This window comes from Brachyistius frenatus, unplaced genomic scaffold, assembly GCF_029030835.1.
Source record: "Brachyistius frenatus isolate BFR_SWC_R1_liver_20210118 unplaced genomic scaffold, ASM2903083v1 Contig_10, whole genome shotgun sequence".
NCBI classification, from domain to species: domain Eukaryota; kingdom Metazoa; phylum Chordata; class Actinopteri; family Embiotocidae; genus Brachyistius; species Brachyistius frenatus.
The window spans coordinates 7133100-7154682 of NW_027210609.1; the positions used below are offsets into that span (position 1 = coordinate 7133100).

Here is a 21583-nt window from a genome sequence, read left to right on the forward strand (position 1 = left end):
GATATCCATAGACCTTCGATTTTAAAAGGGAAAACATCAATAAAAAAAATCCTTGTAGGACCAAAAAAGGATGAACGGAGAAGAGAAACAAAGAGGAAGTCTGAAGACAGACATAAAATAGATCATATATATTGTGTAAAAAGATATAGTAGGTGTCTAAATTGAATTTTGAGTGACTTGTGACCAAATAATTATTAAACTGTTCAAGATTTTACAAATAATTCTCACATATTTTGACAGTGGAGTCTCTCTTTTTCACAAGCAGGCTGTAGTATATTTCCTGAAAGAGGTGAGCGCCCTCTTTTGGACAGTGCAGGGACTGTATCTCCGCGCCTGGGTGTGAATGGTTCCCCAGAGACTGGCAAAGGAGAATGGAGTTGCCTTAGCAACAGCAGATAGTAAAAGTGCAGCCTCTTGAGTGTGACCCTATACACAGCCATGTTTAATTGTGTAAGGCCTAGCTCTCATCCCTCTGAACGAAAAGGCAGGCTTCTTGCTGTAAAGAAACGTGACCCACAGACGATAAATTTAGTTTATTAAAACCCACAAATACATTTAACAAAGTCTAATTTGATACTTGGTTGGATTAAATTGGTATCTGGGGTAAAAACAATATCTTATTTATTCCTTTCTCTTTAATAATCCTCCACGCACAAGTGTTTGGAGAAGGTCTAATCTATGGGGCTAAAACAATTAGTTGATTAATTGAGTAACAGACAAATAATCTGCAACTGTTTTGATAGTAAATCATCAAAACTGCATCCATTCTTTGGTGTCAGATTTGCTGCTTATTTTGGCCAAATATCCTTTTATATCTTTACGGTTTTGGACTGTTGGTTGGACAAAGTAATGTAAAATATTATGGAAACGTTTCACTATTATATGACATTTTTTTGACTTGGCGGGTGATCAATTAATTGAAATAACTATTGGCAGATCGGTAAATTCACAAAGAATAAAAAAAAAAATAACCCTTAGTTGCAGCCTTGGGAATATCTATTGTGTTCTTGAAGCTCCTTTTACTACATAGTTGTATATGAAACCAACAGGGAACGTGCTGGATATGTATGGATATGATATGATTTATAATGCTGTAGGGAATCAATGTTTTGCAGCACCTTGCATGCTGTTTGTATCCGTACAGTTCTGTATTACAGTACGTGTTCTCCGGCCTCTGATGATCATCTCTCAGCAGTAAACTGTGGTGGACAGTGGTCATGCTCAGTGTCTATAATTACAGCAAGTAAAACCATTTCTCTTCCTACAACTGGGAGTGTGTTGACAAGACTGCCGACTTGTGCTTAAAAAAAAAACACAAAAAAAAACAGCTATTTAAGTTTAATTGCAATTATATGTTAATGTTGCGTACTTACTGCTCTCTGTTGGCCCATGGCAACACATCTAATTACATTTTGCTTTCCCGTGTCTTATAATTCTTTTTTAATATACAGTCAGTTAACGCAGCTGCACACAGGAGGTGGTGGACACAATATAATGAACACCTAATGATTGTAATGCTGTTTGCAACCGTGCAATCAGGTCACTTTTTAAAGGGTTTACAATAAGATTTTTCCTCAGGACTTAATCAGAGATATGGTTAATTAAAAATATGATACGGAGGCGACCCAATATCAGATACCTCTTGCTCATATAATCCACACGTCACGCAATGCAATGCCACTAACTCCGATCTACAAAATCAACGAGTTGAATCACTCCTGCGATTCATCGTCAACTTAAAACTTTTTTCATACTTTGCAATTTCGTTAAACTGCATGTTTAAGTCTCTGAAGGGCATCTTTGACAAATGCTACATATTTACAATAATAATAACATAAAACAAGTAAAAGATCAGACAGTCTTATTCTATAAAAACAGATTTCTTTCAACAATACGGGCGATGTACGTTAATATTTTCTTTCGATTTTTGGTTTAAAGCACAAGGTAACACTGGGTAATGTTGGCCCTATAAACACGAATATGAGGGACAGTGATGAAGTCACCATCGTTCCGTCAAATGTCACAATTTCCTGTGTATGTTTCAAAAGAAAAGCCCTCATTTCAAATTAAAACCCCTTTAGTGTTTCATAAGGTTCAGCCCGAAACTTTGGTCCAATTTTGTTTTGAAAAGCAGAGATTTTGCTTTAATGTCTGAGATATTGTGAGAAGAAGGTAATATTCACTTCAAAATGTAAACACCTGTGTGTAGAAACTCGAGAGTGAATAGAAGGAAATAAGATAAGAAGAAATAGCGTCGATCCCTGAGGGGGAAATTGGGATTGGTGCAGCAACAAAAACAATGTCACTGTTAAAGAAAGAAGGAAATCAGAACGTAAAGTTAAATAAAGAGAAAAGTAATTACACTCAAACACAAACAATTTGAACAATCAATAGAACAAAATTAAATAAGGGCTTTAAAAAAGGGATCATTATGCTTAAGATTTGTGTATTTCAATGTAATGTGCGGTTATGCAATGCCAGTTGTTGTTTTTTGTTTGTTTGTTTGCTTTTTATAACATTTTCTTTCTTATCAAATGCAACTTGAATACAGATCTGATGATTCTCTGAGACAGAAAACATTTCCGTTGACACTACAGAGTTCTGATCCATGTCCGCCTGGAGTTGTCAGCATGTGACAATTTGTTTTTATAACTTTGGATATATCGTTTGTAATTTTTGTAAATCTTTATTGTGCGTTGTGTTTATTCCTATGGAGTGTGTCTTTGTGTGCGTAGGTATCAATAAACTTTTAAACCATTTGTAGAAGAGATAGCAGGTTTTGCTCTGTGTTTTCGTGTTTCCCATCGGCTGCCCCGGGACTGCAGGTGGAGATTATCCAGTCGCTAAAACTGCTACAAAGCATCGGTTTTTTTTTTTAACATTGTCCCCGATATAAATGATCTTAATAAACCAAAACTAAACTATGCTTGTGTTTTTTTGTGTTTGTGAGTGAAAGGGACACAAAGAGAGAACACATTCTTTAAACCAGCATGCAGCTCTTTCTCTCTGCAGCTACTTCAGAGCCAACAACTATCAGTAAGTATAAGACTTTGGTTTGTAGTTGTAGCATGTGCAGATCAAATGCTTTAATTCAAAATGAGTTAGCAAAATTAAATTGCTGCAATAATCAGATTAAACAGATTATTTAGGGACCTGAGCCCGTTGCCGGATTTGTGAATCACTATTTGTTTATTTATAATTATGCAAATACAATATTAAGGTAATCTTTTGTTTTAGCAAAACTAAAATCGTCAGGTCATCCCATATTGTGTTCAATGTTCTGCGTTCTCTTAATTCTTTGAATCCATCATCTAATTCAGGGGCTTAAAACAGTTAATGAACTCTACAAAAGTACATCTATATGTTGTTAGCAAGAAGAGTACGTTTTTTTTTTTTTTTTTAATCAATTAAATAGTCCAAATGACTGACATGACCGGAAAAGCCACAATTATACCAATTGCTATTTCTTGGGAGAAAGCTGAGAAATGGATATGTCTGCAGCATTATTAGAAAAAATGTGTCATGCAAGGACTGATATATCTTTCTGAAGTAAACGAGCAATGACTGTGAAGAAATGGTGATAAGGTTAAGATTTGTACCTTTTTAGACAAAAAGACAGAGAATTCCTTACTTAAAAACTTTGATGTGGTTTGGTGCATGAAGCACTCTGAACACAGACACTCTGCTTCCCTGTTGTTTTTGTGTGCATGCAGTAATCACCTCAACCTTTCAGAGAACTGCGCTATAACCATTTTTCATGCACAATTAAAAACTCTCTTGTGTTTTAAAATGCCTCCGAGTGATTCATTCTAAAAGGGATCATTAAGAGTATCCCGTGACTAATGCACTCACATAGCATAATAGTATATTGATATTGGTTTTAATACTGGTGATTATGATCCTGTTGTAGGGTGGGGAGCCTGTTCTATTTGTCTGTCTGATTCATGGGAAATTAAGTGGCAAGTATTTTGATGATCTAAGTTGTTTTTTTTAGGTATGTACTTAAAATCTGCAGTTTCTTTCTTCTTTTTTTTGTACTAACAACATGCATCATCGATATTCTGGTAGATTCCTTAATAAAAATCAATTAATCGTAAATATCAGAAACTTATTTCTAATTTCCCTGACCAGCAGTAAAAATTCATGTTTGCCACAGATGAGCAACAAATTGGCACACATTTCTCACATATTTTGTAATAAAAATGTGTTTTAGTTTTTTTAATGACAAAAAGTGTTTGTTTTTTTTTCAAATTACATTTTTACTATGGTGGCACATTTTATGGTGGTTTAAATATTAGTGATTATTATCCTAATACAGGATGTGAACTCTATAATATTAGTCAGTCTGACTGACAGAACATTTAATGGCGATGCTTTTGATAATCAAATGATTGTTTTAGGTAGCCTATCTGAGCTGCAGCTATTGTGAATAACAATTCAATATTGATTATTCTGGTGGTTCCCTCATTGAAAGAAGTGTCAGAAAGTACTGCAAAAGCCCTAATTTCCCTGACCAACAGTTCAAATGTAAATTCACTTTACCATCTTATACGACAAAAAATAAGCACCAAATTCTCAAATATCAAACCTCTCAAAATCGCACATTTGGCTGATTTTATAATGAAGTGATAAGAGGTCAGTGGCCTCTAAACTGTCAAATGACAGTAAAGTAGCATCCAGGGGGATAGGATTCAATTTTGATTCACATTGTTGGGTCAGTTTTGAGCAGACCCTTTGGTTGATTCTGACTGGCCCGTGTGAGGTTGATTGGAAATTACAAAATAAACATATTTTCTAATTTTACCTCTTGCATGGACTAAAGCTGCAGTGCTTTTATTTTGAAGCGTTTTCCCAAAAAAATATTGTGGCCCTCCTCAATATTTTTTCTGTTTCTCATGTCCCCATGGAAAAAAAATAAAAAATAAATAAAATAAAATTGCCCACCCCTGGTTTTTGAGGCTCATGCTGGCGCTGTCCATCACCCGCGGTGCTGAAACGGATCAATTGAACACGCTTTGTAACCATCGTGACATTTTGATAACGTTACACTTTAAATGAAGGAAAAACAAGTGGTTAAAAAAAAAAAAAAAAAACTTGTTTCAGCCTCAAAACAAAGTGGCCGTGAAAACGTAGTCGGAGCCACGAAAGTGCCCGTTTCCTCTTACCGGCTCGCTCCAGTCGGAGCGTGGTGGTGCGTTTTTTTTTGTTTTTTTTTTCCTCGCACGATCCACCGGCTCCGATTCTCCAAACCCCGCTAGGGGGACTTCCTCACGCTCGCCGAGCCATTAACGGTTAAATTACGTCGTGGGCGTAAACGGGCTCCTCGTAATGGCGACCGTGCCGTAGATGTGCCTAAGGTTTGTGAAAATGAAGCGAAGAAGAAGTTATTTCTTTTAAGTAAAAAAAAAAAAAAAAAAAAAAAAAGGAAAAAAAGGAAAAAAAAAAAAAAAAAAGAAAAACCCGCCGAGGTTCCCCGGAGGAGCGCTTCGCGTCGACGACCGTCGTCCTTTTTTTTTTCTGTGAGAGGTAAACTTAGTCGGACTTTTTGAACTTGGTGTGCCGCCGAAATGATGAAGCCCAAGTCGAACCAAACCCGGACGTACGACGGGGACGGCTACAAGAAGCGGGCCGCCTGCCTGTGCTTCAGGAGCGAATCCGAGGAGGAGGTGAGTCCGAGGATGTTCGCCGTCCGTCCGGTAGGCCGGTGCTAACGTTAGCAGCCGTAGATGCTAAAAGAGTGTCTTCTGTGTCTGTAAATCGATATATTTACCAAACCAGCCGGCTGGAGACGACGACTCACTCTTTTCTTACCCGCTAGTCTTTTTTTAAAAATTTATTTTCTCTTCAAAAGCTTGTGCTTTAAACGGCTCTGTACTTTACCCGGGTGTTATGTAAGCCTCTTTAGCCGCAGGTTTACACGGCAGTCAACCTGTTAGCTGCAGGCTAACGTGCTAACTTAGCCGCTGTTGGGCAGCCCGGCTCTCGGCCGGCGGAACCGCAGCCCCAACAGTACCGACCGCGGGGGAGTGGGGGACTTGTTGTTGTTTATTTTTGTTTATCGCATTGAGCCCCTGACCAATGATTGTTTTACTATTTAAAGCGACATGTTTGAGATAAACGTATCCGCGTGCTAATGCTAATCGTGTTAACGCAACTGGTACGAGCCCCAAACATCGGACCGATGTTGCGGCTACCGGCCGAAAAGACAACTCCGGTAGCGATACCCGCTTCACGTACGTGTTTGTTTTTGTGTTGTTTACTTTTAATGGCGTGTATTTACAACACTTCAACAAAAAAAAATAAAAATAATCTGGTGCAAAACCTAAAACTGCTTCGTTGTACACATATTTCATCACGTAGGCAGTAAACGAGCCTGATCGGGTTTTTTTTTATTACAGATCAGAACCGACTTGATGTGCACAGCAAACACAAAGATGTCTTTGTTTTATTTATTTTACCGGGGGGAGGAGAGGACATTAACCAATTCCTTATTCTGGTGAAAGTAGAGGCCAGATTGTGAACGACCTGGGGGAGGAGGTGGAGGGGAGGTGGAGGAGGGAGGGAGGGGGGGGGGGTTGTTGTTCATTGCAGGAAACGTAGCTGGTATCACTAGAAACTTTTTTTTTTTTTTTTTACCAGTGACTGGACTTTACCTGATTGGCTCTAGGCCAAGCTCCAGCTGTTTCCACCACTGCTTAACACCCATAACTCACCATACCTGTATGAGAGAGGGGGGGGGGGGGACAAAATCAGTGACTCATACCAAAGCTACTGGGGGGGGGGGGGGGTTGTGTGATTTATTTCTGCAGCTATACAATGAGTCATAATAAATGCTTTCACACCGTAGTTAGTTGTCTCACTTGGCACCAGGTAATGGTTATTAGGGATGGTCTTAGTCATGGTTTTTGGAGCTGATATCCGGAGGGGGGGGGGGGTTCTTTGGGTTTCTAGAGGGCTTTAGGAGCTGTGGCAGACAGTGAGCAATATTAATTAAAAAAAAAGTGCAGTCTGCCATACAAATAATAATCACAAAACACTGGGGAAAGATAGGCTAGAATTAAGCTGGAGTGGCTTACAAGCTTGTAAAAAAAAAAAAACAGTTCAGTGCTGCACTTAATTGATGTAATGGTCGGGGAAAACCCTGGTCTCTACAGACAGTAAGTCCCGATCCAATACTTTTATTTTCTAAAACAATACAGCCACGCAGCGCACGCGTCAAGTTTATCACGATGATTCAAATGAATCCAATGCATGTGCTTGACAATTGAATGAGTCTGTAAGACAATATTGTCCACATTCAAGCTGTTCTCAAATAAAGTTTTCAAAGTCGTGGTTCAAAGGCTTACTGAACATCTTGCTCAAGTAGTTGCACTTATGCAATGTGAAGACTTTCAATGAACAGAATTAGTTCGGCCCTGGTGTCTAACCGGTCTCGTGCGGGATGCCTTGCAGGTACTGCTGGTGAGCAGCAGTCGACATCCCGACAAGTGGATCGTTCCTGGAGGAGGAATGGAGCCTGAGGAGGAGCCCAATGTTGCTGCAGCTCGAGAAGTGTGTGAAGAGGTTCGTGTTTTTTTTTTTTGTTTTTTTTTAAACTGTTTCTCGTCTTTTATATCTTCATTCACTCAAACCGACACTGCGTGCCCCTTTGTCTTTTCTCTTCTGACGGGCTGTCACATAAGCCTCTCTGCGTTGACGGTGTACTGGCGAACTTTACTCGACCCTCCCTCTGCGATCGTGGATGCGAAACATGCCTTTCTAGACATAGTCCATTACCAGGAATATTGTTCTGAGAATGGATTTCCATTTTCAGCGTGTCAAATGAGTTGGAGTATCGGCTCATGAGATGTATTGTATTACGTTTCTAGTAAATCATGTCCGTATTTAACACTGGGCCTAATACCTCCATTTTGTCAATGCAGTCATCCTGTTTGCAAGAGAGAGAGAGAGAGAGAGAGAGAGAGAGCCTAGCAACATGTAAGCTGTAGCATAGCATCAGGTTACAAAGCAGTGTTTAGGTGTCAGAGGAGGCCACGCTGAGATTGAACGCTGGCTGCCCAGCGGTTTCACTGCAGTGCTATCCAGTCCCACCAATACCAAAAATAAAGGGGAACTTTCTTTGTTTAGAGGCTTCGGGAGGTTTTTTTTTTTTTTTAACAACAGCAGCCTTGTTGCAGAGGAAGGAGGACAAAACAGGGTGTTTTTGTAGGCGTGTGTTGGGGGGAGGATAGATAGCAATTAGTACACAGTTCTGGAGCTCACTGGAAATCAATATCCAGCTGAGACCACCTTCGTCTGACCCTTAAATCAGCTGATCCGCCGGCGTACATGCCGTTCAGACATTGGACATTTTGATCAGAACGGACACTGATGACACTGAATCTCACCCGGCTGTCAGGTCTTGGCGGGTCACTGCCCGTCTAAAGCCTATTCTCTCTCTCTCTCTCTCTCTCTCTCTCTCTCTCTCTCTCTGTGTGTGATCCATCACACTGACGGATGCTGATATCATCTCTTATCCTGGCTCTGTTTGGTTGCTTTGGTGGTTGCAGGACACCGAGGCCTGCCAGCACATTTCAGCAGGGTCAAAACTAATGTCGCATGCGGAGGTTTGTTAAGTGCTAAAAAAGGCCGCGTTCAGAAACTTTGTGGTGACTTTGAGTGGCGCTCAATACATCACCGCGTACTCTGGTTTTCTAAGCCTCTTATTGGACGGTGGTGTAAACAGGACATAACCTAATCCCGGTGAACTTGTTCTGATTATCATACGAGCGGTGAGTAATTGCTTTGATTTGGCGTCTTGCCAGGGATGACGGCGAAGACGCCAGCCAAAGCTTACAGACGGTCCCCGTTTCTATTTGGCTGTTTACTACCTCGGCGATCCGACGCAGCACGAAGACACACGAGGGGGGGGAGGGGGGTTTGCATGACTTGCAACGCTGTGCATCCTCTTCCTCTTCCTGGATGATGCCCTGTAGTCCTCGGTGACACGAGAGCCGGGAGAAACTTTCCATCTCATTAAAACATGCAGGTTGACATTTGGCCTATCATTTAATATCCTGGCACGTCTTCGGGGTTTCCTGGTGGTGAGCCGGTTCTTTTTCTGAGGAGCCCAACACCGAGTCCATGCGACGGTGCGTGGAGACAACATTTATTTATAGACTGAAACTGGAATCTGAAGAAGAAGAAGAAGTTGCAAAGATGTCAGCAAGTGGCTCGGATCTGTATCGAAACCTGACCCACTATTCACCCCTGGGATATTAGATCTTGAAGATATTTTTTATTATAAATTAGCTTAACGGCGACAAGAAATATTCAAATTGTTCCCTCCGACGGAAAGGTTGTGACATTTGGAATATTTTAGTTTTATGATTGTGGGACAAATCGTCTTTTTACATGATCTCGCGTGACACTTCAAGGGTTTTGTGGACGAGTCTGTGAATATGTTTTTGTTTTTTTTTGCTGACCCATTCAACAGAAACTTATTTGGCTACTATTTTGGTAATCGATGAATTGTTTTAAACATTTTTTACTAAGAATACCAAAAATCTGGGACTTCCATCTCCTCAAATGTGACAATGTGCTGCTTCATATAATTATTATTTTTGATTTTTTTTTTTTTTTTTTTTTTTTTTATACTGTTGGTCGACCAAAACAAGACATTTGAGTCTTGGGCCTCAGTAGATTGTGATTCTGTGACATTTTATTAACAATTACCTGATCGATCTTAAAAGTTTTGAAACGTTAAATAATCAAATTGCCCATTAAGTCGCACCTTTATAATTTGTGCTCGAATGATATTTGTAGTTACCGTTGAAAAATGTGATTTCCAACCACGTCTGACAATTTCAATCTCTGTATCTATAATTTAGACCGTCAAAATAAATTTGTAACTCGTGACTTCAGTGTGTAATTTGGAGGATTGGACGACGACCCAGGAATTAGAATTTGCGAGGGATAAACGCAGACTTATGATGTAATGTAATCCACAGCAGCACAGACACAAAATAAATCTTCACAAATTATCATGCCAATTAAAGCACCGCTCTGACACCATCTCAACAAAACAGTGAAATTCATTTAGCCTGCGTGCTGTGGCGCTATTTGCTCACCATCTCTTTTATTTCCCAGGCTGGCGTGAAGGGGACTTTAGGCCGTTTAGTTGGAGTATTTGAGGTGAGCTGCCGTCTTGTTTGCTGCTGGCTTTTATGTTGTTTGGTAGTCTTCGAATGTCAACGTTCGGTTTTGTATGTTTTTGTGACCGAGCAGTAAAAATATGCACTTTTTGTTGTTGTTTTTTGGTTTGTTCTCCCGCCACAGAACCAGGAGAGGAAACACAGAACCTATGTGTATGTTCTTATTGTAACAGAAGTGCTGGAGGACTGGGAGGACTCGGTCAACATTGGTAAAGCACTGTTTTGTTTACTTGTCAAAATGGGGATCACACGTACAAAGTTCTCAGGCGGTCACATGTTTGTCTGTAGCTTTATTTATTTTTTTCCTCCCAGGTCTGAGTGATTTTTTTGTTTTCTCTATGTTTGCCAGGGGAGATTATAACACCAGCTTTGTTCCTGCCCTTGTGATTTTCACATCAGCTCTGTGTCCAGTATTGATAATTAGTCAAAACCTATTTTTTTACACTGCTTTAAAAAAAAAAAAAAAAAAGTGTTCTTTGTGGTGTGGTTAATCCTCTTTTACAATGCTTTCTTGTTCTGTCGACAGGGAGAAAAAGGGAATGGTTTAAAATAGACGATGCCATGCAAGTGTTGCAGTGTCACAAGCCTGTGCAGGCCACCTACTTCGAGGCTCTCCAGGAGAGTTGCCTGACCAGTAACGGAACACCATTGGTGGCCACGATAGGCGGGGACATCTCCCCAACCTACAGCATCAACCAGAGCTCCGTCTCGGGTATCAGATAACTAAAACCATAACTCTGACGTCCCCAGGAGCTTTCGCCACCACTTGCGCTCTTACTTGTGTCACTTCTCTCCTCTTCCTCTCCTCTCCTCCTCTCCTCTCCTCTCCTCTCCCAATAACATGGTTTGCCTTGCCAACTCCTTTGTGCCAGATCTGCGGCACAGACTTGATGACAAGTGTTGGGTGAAACGTCTGAAACACTTTGTAAATGTAAATGTAATTTTTGACACCCCCCCTCCTCCCCTCACCTCTCTCTCTCTCTCTCTCTCTCTCTTTTATTTTGTTTTCTTTTTACCGACAACTGCATGAAGTGTCCCCTCGTCCCCCTCATTCCCGTTCCTTAACGCGCCCTTAGCGTGGTGTTTATTGAATGCAAGAACTACTTTTTACTGTTGTAATGTAAAAGTGTATACTTAGTGCTTAAGCTGAAGGCTTTTGGTGGTCTTTTTAACGTCTCCTCCATCTTGTTTTTGGGTTATTTTTCAGTGAATGAATGTGCCCATTAGTGTACCCCCCCCCCCCCCACCCCAACCCACCCCCTCTCAACCCCTGTTGTAAGGATAGGAAATACTGTCTGTGTCTGAACGAACAGAGTTGTGGGAAGTTACTTGTCTTGCATGAGCACGGTTATGTTATGTCTCACTCGCTCCAGCGACCTGATGCTGACTGTGCAACAGACTCGTGATAAGGTCTTTGGCTCTTCTTCATTTTTTTTAATTTTTTTTTTTTGTCCCTCCTTGTTCTAGTTGTTGATGTCTTTTTAATCCGAGCGATAACCCCCCCTCCCCCTCCGAGTAGTCTTTCAATTTCAAGTGTCAACTATGTTTTTCTCTTATTTGGGGAAGCAAGCCAAGCACTACAGGTTTCACTCTCGAGCAGAGTAGATAAGAGTAGATAGAGCAGATAGAGATAGAGCAGATAGAGCAGATAGAGAGAGATAGAGCAGATAGAGCAGACTGTACAGAGAGTGAAAGAATGTCCGCACACAATGTAAACCGAACCACCTTTCTCCTCAGTGTCTTTACCTCCTTTTAATCCCATTTGTTGTTTTTTTTTTGTTTTTTTTTAAATGCTTTCTTGTGTCTGACTACAAAGTCTTCCTCCACATACTGAGAGGGTAGAAATGGTTGATTTCAGAATCATGGACTTGTAATTTCAAAATGCAGCACATATCACTTAAGTTATTAAAACCCATTTTCATATTTTACTCCTCACATTCAGTTTGGTTTAAAAGCAATTGTTTACATTGTGTTCGTAAAATAGCACAGGTGACGTTAGCGGGCACTTTTCATTCTGGTCACGGTTCTCTTCTTTCTTTTTTTTTGTCTTTTTCTTCTTTCTTTCTTTTTTTTTTTTTTTTTTTTTACCCCTTCTTTCCTTAGTATTTAATCTGCATCCCAGAACACTCAGAACACCTGCTTGACATTGAAAGTAATGGATCTATAATGCTGTCTTTGGCAAGATGCAGAACAAACAAGCCTTGTACAGTTTGAGACCTCGTTTTTAACATGTAAAATGCTTTTGGATACTAGTTTTCTTTTTTTCTCTTCTTCTTCTTCTTCTTCTTCTCTAACGTCTGGCAAAAGTCTCTTTAGCCGAGCTGCGTTCACTCGGCCTCGATGCGGCGTGAGGCAGCTGGCTCAATACTGTGAAACTGGAGGCGCTGTAGATAGCATGCAAGAGGTTTTTATTGTAAATTGTTTATTTCTGTATAGATCAAAGGTGAGAGTACAAATGACAAAACACCTCTTACACATCTGTGAGTGCTACATGTCATTTTAACTGAGGCTGGAAAAACTGATCTAACTTGTTGCGTCGGCTTTGAAGATAGCATCCAGTACATCTGAGGCTCAAGAACAAGGAACTTGGCTTTGGTTGAGGGTGAGTTTAAAGAGCCTATTTATAATAGAATATTCTCAAAAATCCTTTTCCAAATTTGTAACGTAAGGGATTCCTTTCTTTCATCTTTGGTCAAACTGTAAAATGAAGTACAGCTGCAGTCTTGAGTTTGTAAACCACTACTTTAGTTAAACCTGCAGTGCGGGACCTCTGGCGCCCCCTCCTGTCTGTGAGCGTAATTACACGAGTGCAGTCAACATGTCCTTTCTTCATCGGTTACTGCAGTCGACTAACCGTTGTGTCTGGAAGATGGTGGGTACATTTTGAGAGTTACAAACTGTGCAAAAAGAGTTGTTTCGCTGTCAGAATTTGACCCATTCGGTCCATTTGGAAAGTAAAAAACAAACAACAACAAAAAAGTCACGTGATTGAATTATTTGACCCTGTACGAGTTAGCATGGTGCTAAACTCAACAGTTAAAGAGGTCTCTGGCGCGCACGGTTTGTATTCATCCCACCAGCGCGGGAATGTCTCACCAGACACCAGAAAAGAATGTTGACGACGGGCTTAATGAGCATTGTTTGTTTGTAGTCGTTTGGTTTGAATGTTACGGGCTTTCATTTCCATATAAACTTAAGTCCCGAACAAACAGGTCTGGAGTCTGTTCTGGTGAGTGTGCTTTTCCAATGAAGGGTTTCTTCCAACGCCCCCCCCCCCCCAACAGCTCAAATGACTCTGTCCACATTTAAACCTGTAAAACTGTTAAAGAGATTTTTTTTTTTTTTTTTGGCCACCACAAAAATTGGCATATTTTGGCTTCGTAAGTTGATACGGCTAATGTTTTTGGTCATTTCCCATTTTAGCTCGGTTTTGTTCTCCACCTGCGTTCATCAGCTGGTTCGTTCATCAGCTGGTTCATTGCGTCTGTCGGGCAGGTAGAACAGCAGCAGGTAGAACAGCAGCAGGACGGAGACGCTGCCGGCTGGAAAACCAAAACAAGAAGCTGAAAGACAAAGTCTTTTGAGAAAGACAAATACGAGCTTGCATATTTCAAAAGAATTTACACAAAATTAATTTTGGGGGGCGGAGGCAGTTTCAGTCAAGCTTCTATTGCAGAGTCTCGGGAGCTGCAGGAAACAAAATGATCTGAGTGGAAATGGAGTCTGCTGCAGAGTACAGCAGTATTTATGTGCTAAACTATGAATACGCACAGAATACTCCAGTATGATGACAAACTCAACGAGAAACCCTTTATAGGAAATAATAATGATGATGATGATGATGATGATGATGGAGTAAAGTTGGTGCGGAAAAAGAAGCAGGATGGCCGTTTTCCAGCAGTTGTTTAGTGGTGACTTGACCCCCCCCACCACCACACACACACACACACTTCATCTTTTACGGCGGTAGATCCAGTTTTGTGACGGGCTTTTAACGTCGGCCTGCGATAACCCAGGGCGGTTGTCTGAACGGCAGTACGGAGCGGCGAGGAGGGTCCGAAGTCTGCGGGCCGACACTTTGACCCGGTTTTTTTTTTACTGCCGTCGTATCGGAAAGGTGTGGCGGCCAAAGTCTCGCTTCACGACGTCCCGCCCGGCACTAAACCAGGTTTTTGTGTGGATTAAGAGCCCTCGGTCTTCATCGGAAACGTGCAGTTGGCTCATAATAGAACGAACCCGTAGACGGCGGCGGAACGAAACTTGACCTCGAGTAATTGGCGAAGGTCGAGTGCGCTCTCTCGGGTTTGATGCGGGTGACAGGTACTGTTCAAAATGAATGTGAGGAGGTTTTCCACAAGTTAACAGCCAGTGACTTAATTATTAATGACCACTTGTTCTTTATCCTTTTTTTTTTTTTTTTTTTTTCTTCCTGTTTGTTCTTTAATTTGTTGTGTTATTGACAAGCTAATGTCTTGTATACAGCTAACACAGCACCCGTGAAGCCAGAGGATGACCTGTGGCTTCCCTCAGTAAACATTAGTGTCCCTTCTTTTTTTTTTTTTTTTTAAACCCGTTTACTAAAAAAAAAAAAAAAAATTAAAAAAAAAATACAAATTGGCTTTTTGAAGGACATTAAAGCGTCTTTAACTTGGGCAAAACAGAGAGTGCATTCTTGAAAGAAAAAGAAATGTCCTTTAATTCACCAAAGTTGATGGTTTGGCTACGTTTTGCCTCGGGAGTTCGCTGGCCCCATCTTGTGGCTAAAGCTGAAGTATTAAAAGCACATCAGTCAGCAGCTGAGGATTGTAACATTCGGTGTCCTTCAGCATCTGACAAATAAATAAATAAAATACAGCCCTCCCACCCCCCTAAAAAAAACAAAAACCTAACAATTGAATAACAAATGAAGACGGGTGCACTTCTAGCCATTGACCTCAGCCTTGAAGTTACACTCTTGTTGTAATTATGTTCTCCAAGGTATATGTGTCACTGGAATATTCTTTTCCCCTCGTTTTGTCATTTGGGACTGTGGAATAAAACCAGTGCGAGAAGACTGAAGATTGTAATATAAATGTGCCAACAAATAAACACCAGTATTTCACATTCAGGCTGGCGTCTTTTTTTTTTGAAGAAGAAGAAACTACACGTGTTTCAGTACTTTTATCAAGTAACATTTGAATAGAATAAAGGTTATATTGAAGTTGTGCTGCTGATGCTTTTCTGCAACACACAAAGGAAAAGCACAAACCGCTTACAGCTGGAAAACGTTGTAGTTAATTGTGGATGGTGGTGGTGGAGCAGCTCCAGAAAAATGTAGGATACTAAAGAATTGGGAAAACATTTTTTTGGAAAGTTTAATTGGCCGTTTTAAAGCTGTGGTTGGCCAAAGTATAATTTTACTGTCGGTATTTATCAGTTAAGTTTATTTCGTTGACACGAACTGCAAATCAGAATACTATCGGGATCAGTAGTGTTTGTGTTTCTACAGTAAACAGCTTGGTTTGCCCAAAGAGGAAATGCACACGTATAAACATGAAAAAAAAAAAAAGAAGTAACGGCTCGACTTCATTTAGTGTCCCAGGAAACTACCTCGGTGACAATTTGCATAATATCAGAGGCATACAAATGGTTAATCTAACAGGTATGTAGCCATCGTTCATGTTATTGAATATACCTGTTTCGGCAAGTCAAAAGTGTTTGTTGGGAAAGAAGTCACGTCAGTATAGAATTAATTTGATTTCCTTTTGTGGGTCAGACCACACAAACCGTTCCATCTCCTAACAAGTTAAACAAGCAACTAATCGAACTGATTTCACATAAAAAGTACACGTTTTTTACTTTTTGAGGCACGTTTCATATCGGTTTATATAATCTGGTCGTTGAACATCGAGAATGACTAACTTGATCCGGTTTGGTTTTTCTAGTTTTTATCTGGTCGCTCATTTTGGAACTGACTTGATTTAACTTGGAATAAAAATTAAAATATGCTGCAAAGAATGTGAAAACGAACCCCACGAGCTTTTGATTTTCTTTATTGTACACAAAGACAAAGTGAAATTTACTGAGGCTGCTGTCCTCTGCCGCGTCCGAAGCCGCCCCTCTGTAACAAGAAAGTTTTCAATATGTCAGTCGAGTCCTGCAGAACAATCAAATTTTACTGCTGCACTGTTCAAACTAGATTCAACTTCCTGACATTCCTCATCGAAACCCACATCGAACCCACAACAAGTGTTTCAGCGAGGAATTTGTTGTCGTCTGACTGCGGCAGAAAACATTCCTTTTCGCCACAACAGAAAAAACATTTGAGGAAAAGAATGTGTTTTTGCTGCCGACGCGTTCTGTAAAACAGCCAACATGAAAGAAAAAGGGAGAAATACTTACAAACTGGAACTCTGTGGCAGCTCCGGCACCGGCCTCGGCTTTCTTATCGGAACCAGCTGAGGGAGAAATGATCAATAAACGAGTCAGCCAACAACATTCGTTCGTCCGTCACAGTGAAACTGTCAAAAATCTAACAAATTATTGTATTAAAACCAGGGCTACCATCATTTCCCACCGTGGATTAATATGCAGATTATTTTTCTGATTGATTTTCACTTTTTGTTCTCAGAAGAACTGTTTGCTTTTATAACGCTCAATACCATCTTCAAAAAAAAAAAAAAAAAAACAAGGAATAAGCTTAAATCAGTCAGTTTAAAGCTGCGCCTTCATTACAGCTCATTAAACAGCACAAGACCACAAAAGTTAAAGAGTTCCTGGCGTGTCTGGTATCGCGGGTGTTGTACGTACGAGGTGCGGCGGATCGCCTGTAAGCATCTCGGTCAGCCTCCCCACGGTTGAGGCGGGCGGGCCTCTCTCCTTCCATTCCTGCACACACAAACAAGATGACGGCAAACATTCAGTCCACCGAGCTTCGGGGTTATTTTTGCCTTACAAAAGGATTAAAGAAGAGGAATTTCAATATACTTGCAATCTGTTCAGTTTTAATGCCGAAGGCTCCTCACTAAATACAATGTTCTGGATAGAAAAGTCCCCCCCCCACACACACACAAAAAATTGGCCCCGGGGGCGCCTTATTCAGCAGATTATTCATGACCCACTGGAAGAATATTCCTGCTTTAGAGGATAACATAATCCCAGTATGTACCGCTGTAGCAGATTATTACATTTTATCATGCACCAAACTGCTGTTACTTGAATTGAGCTGAAGATCTCAGGTTGTTTGGAGAGTATATGAAATAATATATATATATATATATATAGTTTTAGCTATACAATATAATATACACGACATTAAACAATATGCAAGATGACATGTTAGAAGATTTAAAGATCATTTACAAGATGTTAAATCATTTCAGATGATGTATACGATTATAGACGATATACATGATGTATATATATATAGATACTTTATTAACGTGTTAGATCTATACAAGATGAAGTTCACTATCAGATGTGTTAAATTCAGGTTCAGTTTAAACAGGACCTTCACTTGATCTTTAAATGCGACATATACCCACTAAACACCCTCATGTGCAACGAATGTATGAATTGAGAGGTGAGAGGAGTTTGTTTCATTTCCTTTGTCATGGAATTCAATGCAAACTGTTGGGACGACTACGTAAACTCATCATTGCTATCAGTCTAATTCCACCTTCCCGACCAATCACAGCAGGGATTGTGCACAGCTGATTGGTGGCTGGATTTACAACATTGATTTTTTTTACACCTCTATCAGCAGCAGTTATGCCCCAATGGCATTAAGCTCTTTGGAATGCGTCGACTCAGCAGCTTTACACCAACAACTTGGTAGTTTCGTCAGATTTCAAAATCAGTCCGCAGGATGGCTTCCTGTTCTTTACGAGCTATAACCTTCAGACGCAATCGCAGCTGATGTTTCCCGCAGATTGCAGCACTGGCTTGATTAAAAAAAAAAAAAAAAAAAAACCGCACATTTCAGTCGAAAACAAGTCAATTCGAATCAAAATGGGAGAACTCACCCTTGGGCCTGGGCCTGGCGGTCTCAGGGCGGGTCTGGCGACGCAGGGTGGCGGGCACGATCTCGGGGGGAAGGTGGAGGAAGTCTCTCAGGTACTGAATACCCTCATTGGTGAGGTACCAGTAAAAATGACGCCAGGCGAATTGCTCCTTGACGTACCCGCAGGACTTCAGCGACTGCAAGAGAAACACGCACCAGTTATCAAATCATATCCAAAATCTGCTGGATGATGGCAGACGCTTCACAACAAGTATGAAGGTTCGAGTTTCAAAACCTGTCGCGGCACATCCTTCCTTCTTTTCTGATGTGCAATGCAAGCAGCCTCAATTATTTTCGAACGACATTACGAGTTACAGAAAGTAACCGAGCTGAATTTAATTAGAACAACGTTATTAAGAGCGTGAGCAGCGCGATATTTCAGACACGCGTCTCGTTAGGTTTTGTTGCGCAAACAAAATGTCCCTTCAGTTCCTCCTTACAGCGTTACAGCAACACAAGGTTCCTTCTCCCCTCAAACAGCATCAATATTTATCTTCCTCTTCAGAAAACAAAAAAACAACCTGCCTTTTGCATTGAACACGCTTCTGATAAATCTCGAAACCCTGATTCTTGACTTTGTTGCTGCTCTCCTGTTTTTAAATGAGATTATTTGAATAAAGTAACTCTATTCCTGTCGGGTAATGTCAACAAAATGCAGGTGTTTGCGTTTCCTGGCAACTCAAAACAGCTGCGGTGTTACAAGGCTGTACATTCACAGGAGCTCTAACTACTATATTACATTTAGCCACCGTGAACGACGGCTGACGTGATCTTTTAAAAACACAGAAATCGGATGTGTTAGAGCTGCCAGAAACATCTGGATGTCCCAGTTACATTTGAAGTTTAGGCGGACGACGTTGATCTCGTTCGCGAGTCGAGACAAACCGTTATCGGTGACGACGCGAACGTGGGATAAACGTTAAAACCTTTGCCGGACTGAGCATCGGCATTTTAAGTCAATATAACAATAATCACACTTCTCATATTGTGCTCCGCTATCGATGGAGAGACCAAGTCAATAAAAAAATGATCTGATCTTTAAAGTTCCAACAGTCCTTGAACTCACCATTTAAACTGCAGGCCGGAGATCATAAAGAGAAGTTAATAAAATATTGAATTACGCGTGGCCTGTAGAAACAAACCCCCCCAATATTAGTAACACCTGAAACGTGTCCATCTTTTTGAATTGTTGTAAAGTCAACTATAAAATAAGTTTGTTTTTACTTTGTGGTCTCTGCTGCTTTTACACGAGGCGATTCAAACTGTGGCCTGCGGACTACATCAGGTCCTTTTGAGACTTTCTATGGAAGAAGAAGCCTGTCTGGACACCGTTTATACCCGTATGAACAGATGCTGCAAGCAACTTATATACACTTGAAATTGTTTTGTTTTTTTAAATTATTTCATTGTAATCGGTGCCTTAAAATGTTTTACTATCATCTTGTATTTTGCACTTTGATATCGTCACCATAACTGGAACAAGTGTGATTATTTGATCCGGGTATATTTATTAGAAAAAAAGAAGTTATTTGTGACAATTAAATGGCACAAATTTAACACTTTAATATGATTTGATGGCAGTTTCTTGAGCGTTTCGTCGGTTCTCACCTGCATCGCTTTCATCACGTGAAGATTGGGCACATTTTTGTCAGCGAGCTCCGGATGCTTGGGCAGGTGGACGTCTTTCTTGGCCACCATGACCCCCTCCTTGAAGAGGAGCTCGTAGATAGCAATGCGATTCTTCTTGGGCATCAACATCTGTGTGGAGAGGAAGAGGGAGAGGAGGAGGAGGATGAGGAAGAGGAAGAGAAGTGGTCGGGATCAAGGTCTTCCATGATAACGTGCTAAGCTACATCTACCGATGGGGAATCAAAAAGCGGCAGGACGCCGGCGAGCTCACGTTTAAATACGATTTTTTTTTTTTTCCAATATTTAGCTTCGCGGGAACACAATTTTTTTTTTATATTTATAGATATAAAAGTTGACGAAAGTGTCCCGCGACGACCGGGAAAAATGTCAGCCGTCCCGTGAAACGCCGGAGAGCTTTCCCCCCCCCCCCGCTTCTTAAAAGACCGATATCCACGACGGCGGAGCGTTTATGGTCGAAATACGTTCACGTTTCACGTTATTACGGAAACAACAATCGAACGATGTATTTTATTATTTTACAGGACGCGAGATGTTAAAGATATTTTTGGATTATTACGCCGGGGCTCGTTTTACCTTTCCGCTTGTGAGGGAACCGGAGCTGGAAGGAACGACTGTCGTTGGTCGGCGGGGTTTATGCTCCGGGGTCGGGCCTGCTGGTACATCGCCCCCTGCTGGTGCGGAGGAGAAGAGCAGCAACTGTCCGATAAATCGCCCACCACCGTCACGGTTTGTCCTTTTATTTAAAATTTATTTATTTTGTTTGAGGCGATTTTGTATACAATGCCATGTGTCAGTTAAATTTCCTTCAACAAAAACATCGGTATTTAAATATTGGAAGAAATATGAAGCGGAGTGTACCAAATAAGTATTGCATTTACTTACAAACTTGAAGAACACTACTTTACTTAAGTATTTCCATATGATTCTAATTTATAACTTTGACTTCTTTACAGTTCATTTTCTATTTCTATTGTTACTAGTTAAGCTACTTTACAGATTTAGATGTTACATATGATCCTCCCTTATTATTCAAAGTACTGTACCTCACAAAAATTTAGCGCCATCTCCATCAATTGCAACAGTAACATGTAACAGACTCATTAATGCATCAGCAACATTAATTATTATATTATAATTAATATTGGATCCACTAATATGATATTAGCATGAGTACTTTAAACATTTACATTCAACTAATATTATGAATTCACATTACCTTGAGTACATTTTCAAGGAGCTTCTTTTTAAATTTCACTATCACTACTTTTACTTTAGTAAAGGATAAAAAAAAATACATCCCCCACCACTGGTAACTCTATGAAACCATAAAATAAAATAAAAACCAAACAATGAATATGCATGATGAATACGTATTTAATAACATCCTATACCTTACTCTATTTTTGAGTATTTTATGTGCATTTTCCGAAAAAGTTTCAATCACTACAGTTATTATAGCACGTTTGTTTGTTTTCTATTCCGGCAAAAAAAAACAAAAAATAAAAGCCTTTTTCAACGTGGGTCCCAGATACGTCATTTCCTGTGCAGCACTTATTTTGGAAAGAACTTCCCGGAAGTTAGACGGTCTGTTACGGCTGCCTTTACGTCAGCACCATCCCCCATCTACCGGCATCATTCAGCGATACATCTATCGGTTGAACGGAGGTTGTCCCCGCTGATGAACACCATGATTACATCT

The 21583-nt window shown here is 40.4% G+C and overlaps 2 protein-coding genes across 2 annotated transcripts; one reads left to right on the plus strand and one right to left on the minus strand.

Moving 5' to 3' along the window:
- The first annotated feature begins 5252 nt into the window (after window positions 1-5252).
- Window positions 5253-13172, plus strand: nudt3b (nudix (nucleoside diphosphate linked moiety X)-type motif 3b). The gene is made up of 5 exons (XM_069691154.1): window positions 5253-5666; window positions 7453-7563; window positions 10129-10173; window positions 10318-10402; window positions 10720-13172. The coding sequence occupies exons 1-5, from the start codon at window positions 5568-5570 to the stop codon at window positions 10914-10916; spliced, it is 537 nt and encodes a 178-aa protein (XP_069547255.1). The 5' UTR covers window positions 5253-5567; the 3' UTR covers window positions 10917-13172.
- Window positions 13173-16209: 3037 nt separating this feature from the next.
- rps10 (ribosomal protein S10) lies at window positions 16210-20559 on the minus strand. The gene is made up of 6 exons (XM_069691155.1): window positions 20458-20559; window positions 19843-19992; window positions 18197-18371; window positions 16983-17060; window positions 16575-16630; window positions 16210-16293 (listed from the first exon to the last, which is right to left on the minus strand). The coding sequence occupies exons 2-6, from the start codon at window positions 19990-19992 to the stop codon at window positions 16252-16254; spliced, it is 501 nt and encodes a 166-aa protein (XP_069547256.1). The 5' UTR covers window positions 20458-20559; the 3' UTR covers window positions 16210-16251.
- Between the last annotated feature and the right edge of the window lie 1024 nt (window positions 20560-21583).

What these genes read in the sequence shown, in the direction of transcription:
- rps10 (XM_069691155.1), bottom strand. Translation starts at nt 19,992, where the DNA reads ATGTTGATGCCCAAGAAGAATCGCATTGCTATCTACGAGCTCCTCTTC. An exon ending in ACGTGATGAAAGCGATGCAG is followed by an intron (nt 18,372 to 19,842) that starts GTGAGAACCGAC and finishes TTTCTCTTGCAG; the next exon opens with TCGCTGAAGTCCTGCGGGTA. An exon ending in CAGGCGATCCGCCGCACCTC is followed by an intron (nt 16,631 to 16,982) that starts GTACGTACAACA and finishes TTTCTCCCTCAG; the next exon opens with CTGGTTCCGATAAGAAAGCC.
- nudt3b (XM_069691154.1), top strand. Translation starts at nt 5,568, where the DNA reads ATGATGAAGCCCAAGTCGAACCAAACCCGGACGTACGACGGGGACGGC. An exon ending in GGAGCGAATCCGAGGAGGAG is followed by an intron (nt 5,667 to 7,452) that starts GTGAGTCCGAGG and finishes GATGCCTTGCAG; the next exon opens with GTACTGCTGGTGAGCAGCAG. An exon ending in CTCGAGAAGTGTGTGAAGAG is followed by an intron (nt 7,564 to 10,128) that starts GTTCGTGTTTTT and finishes TTTATTTCCCAG; the next exon opens with GCTGGCGTGAAGGGGACTTT.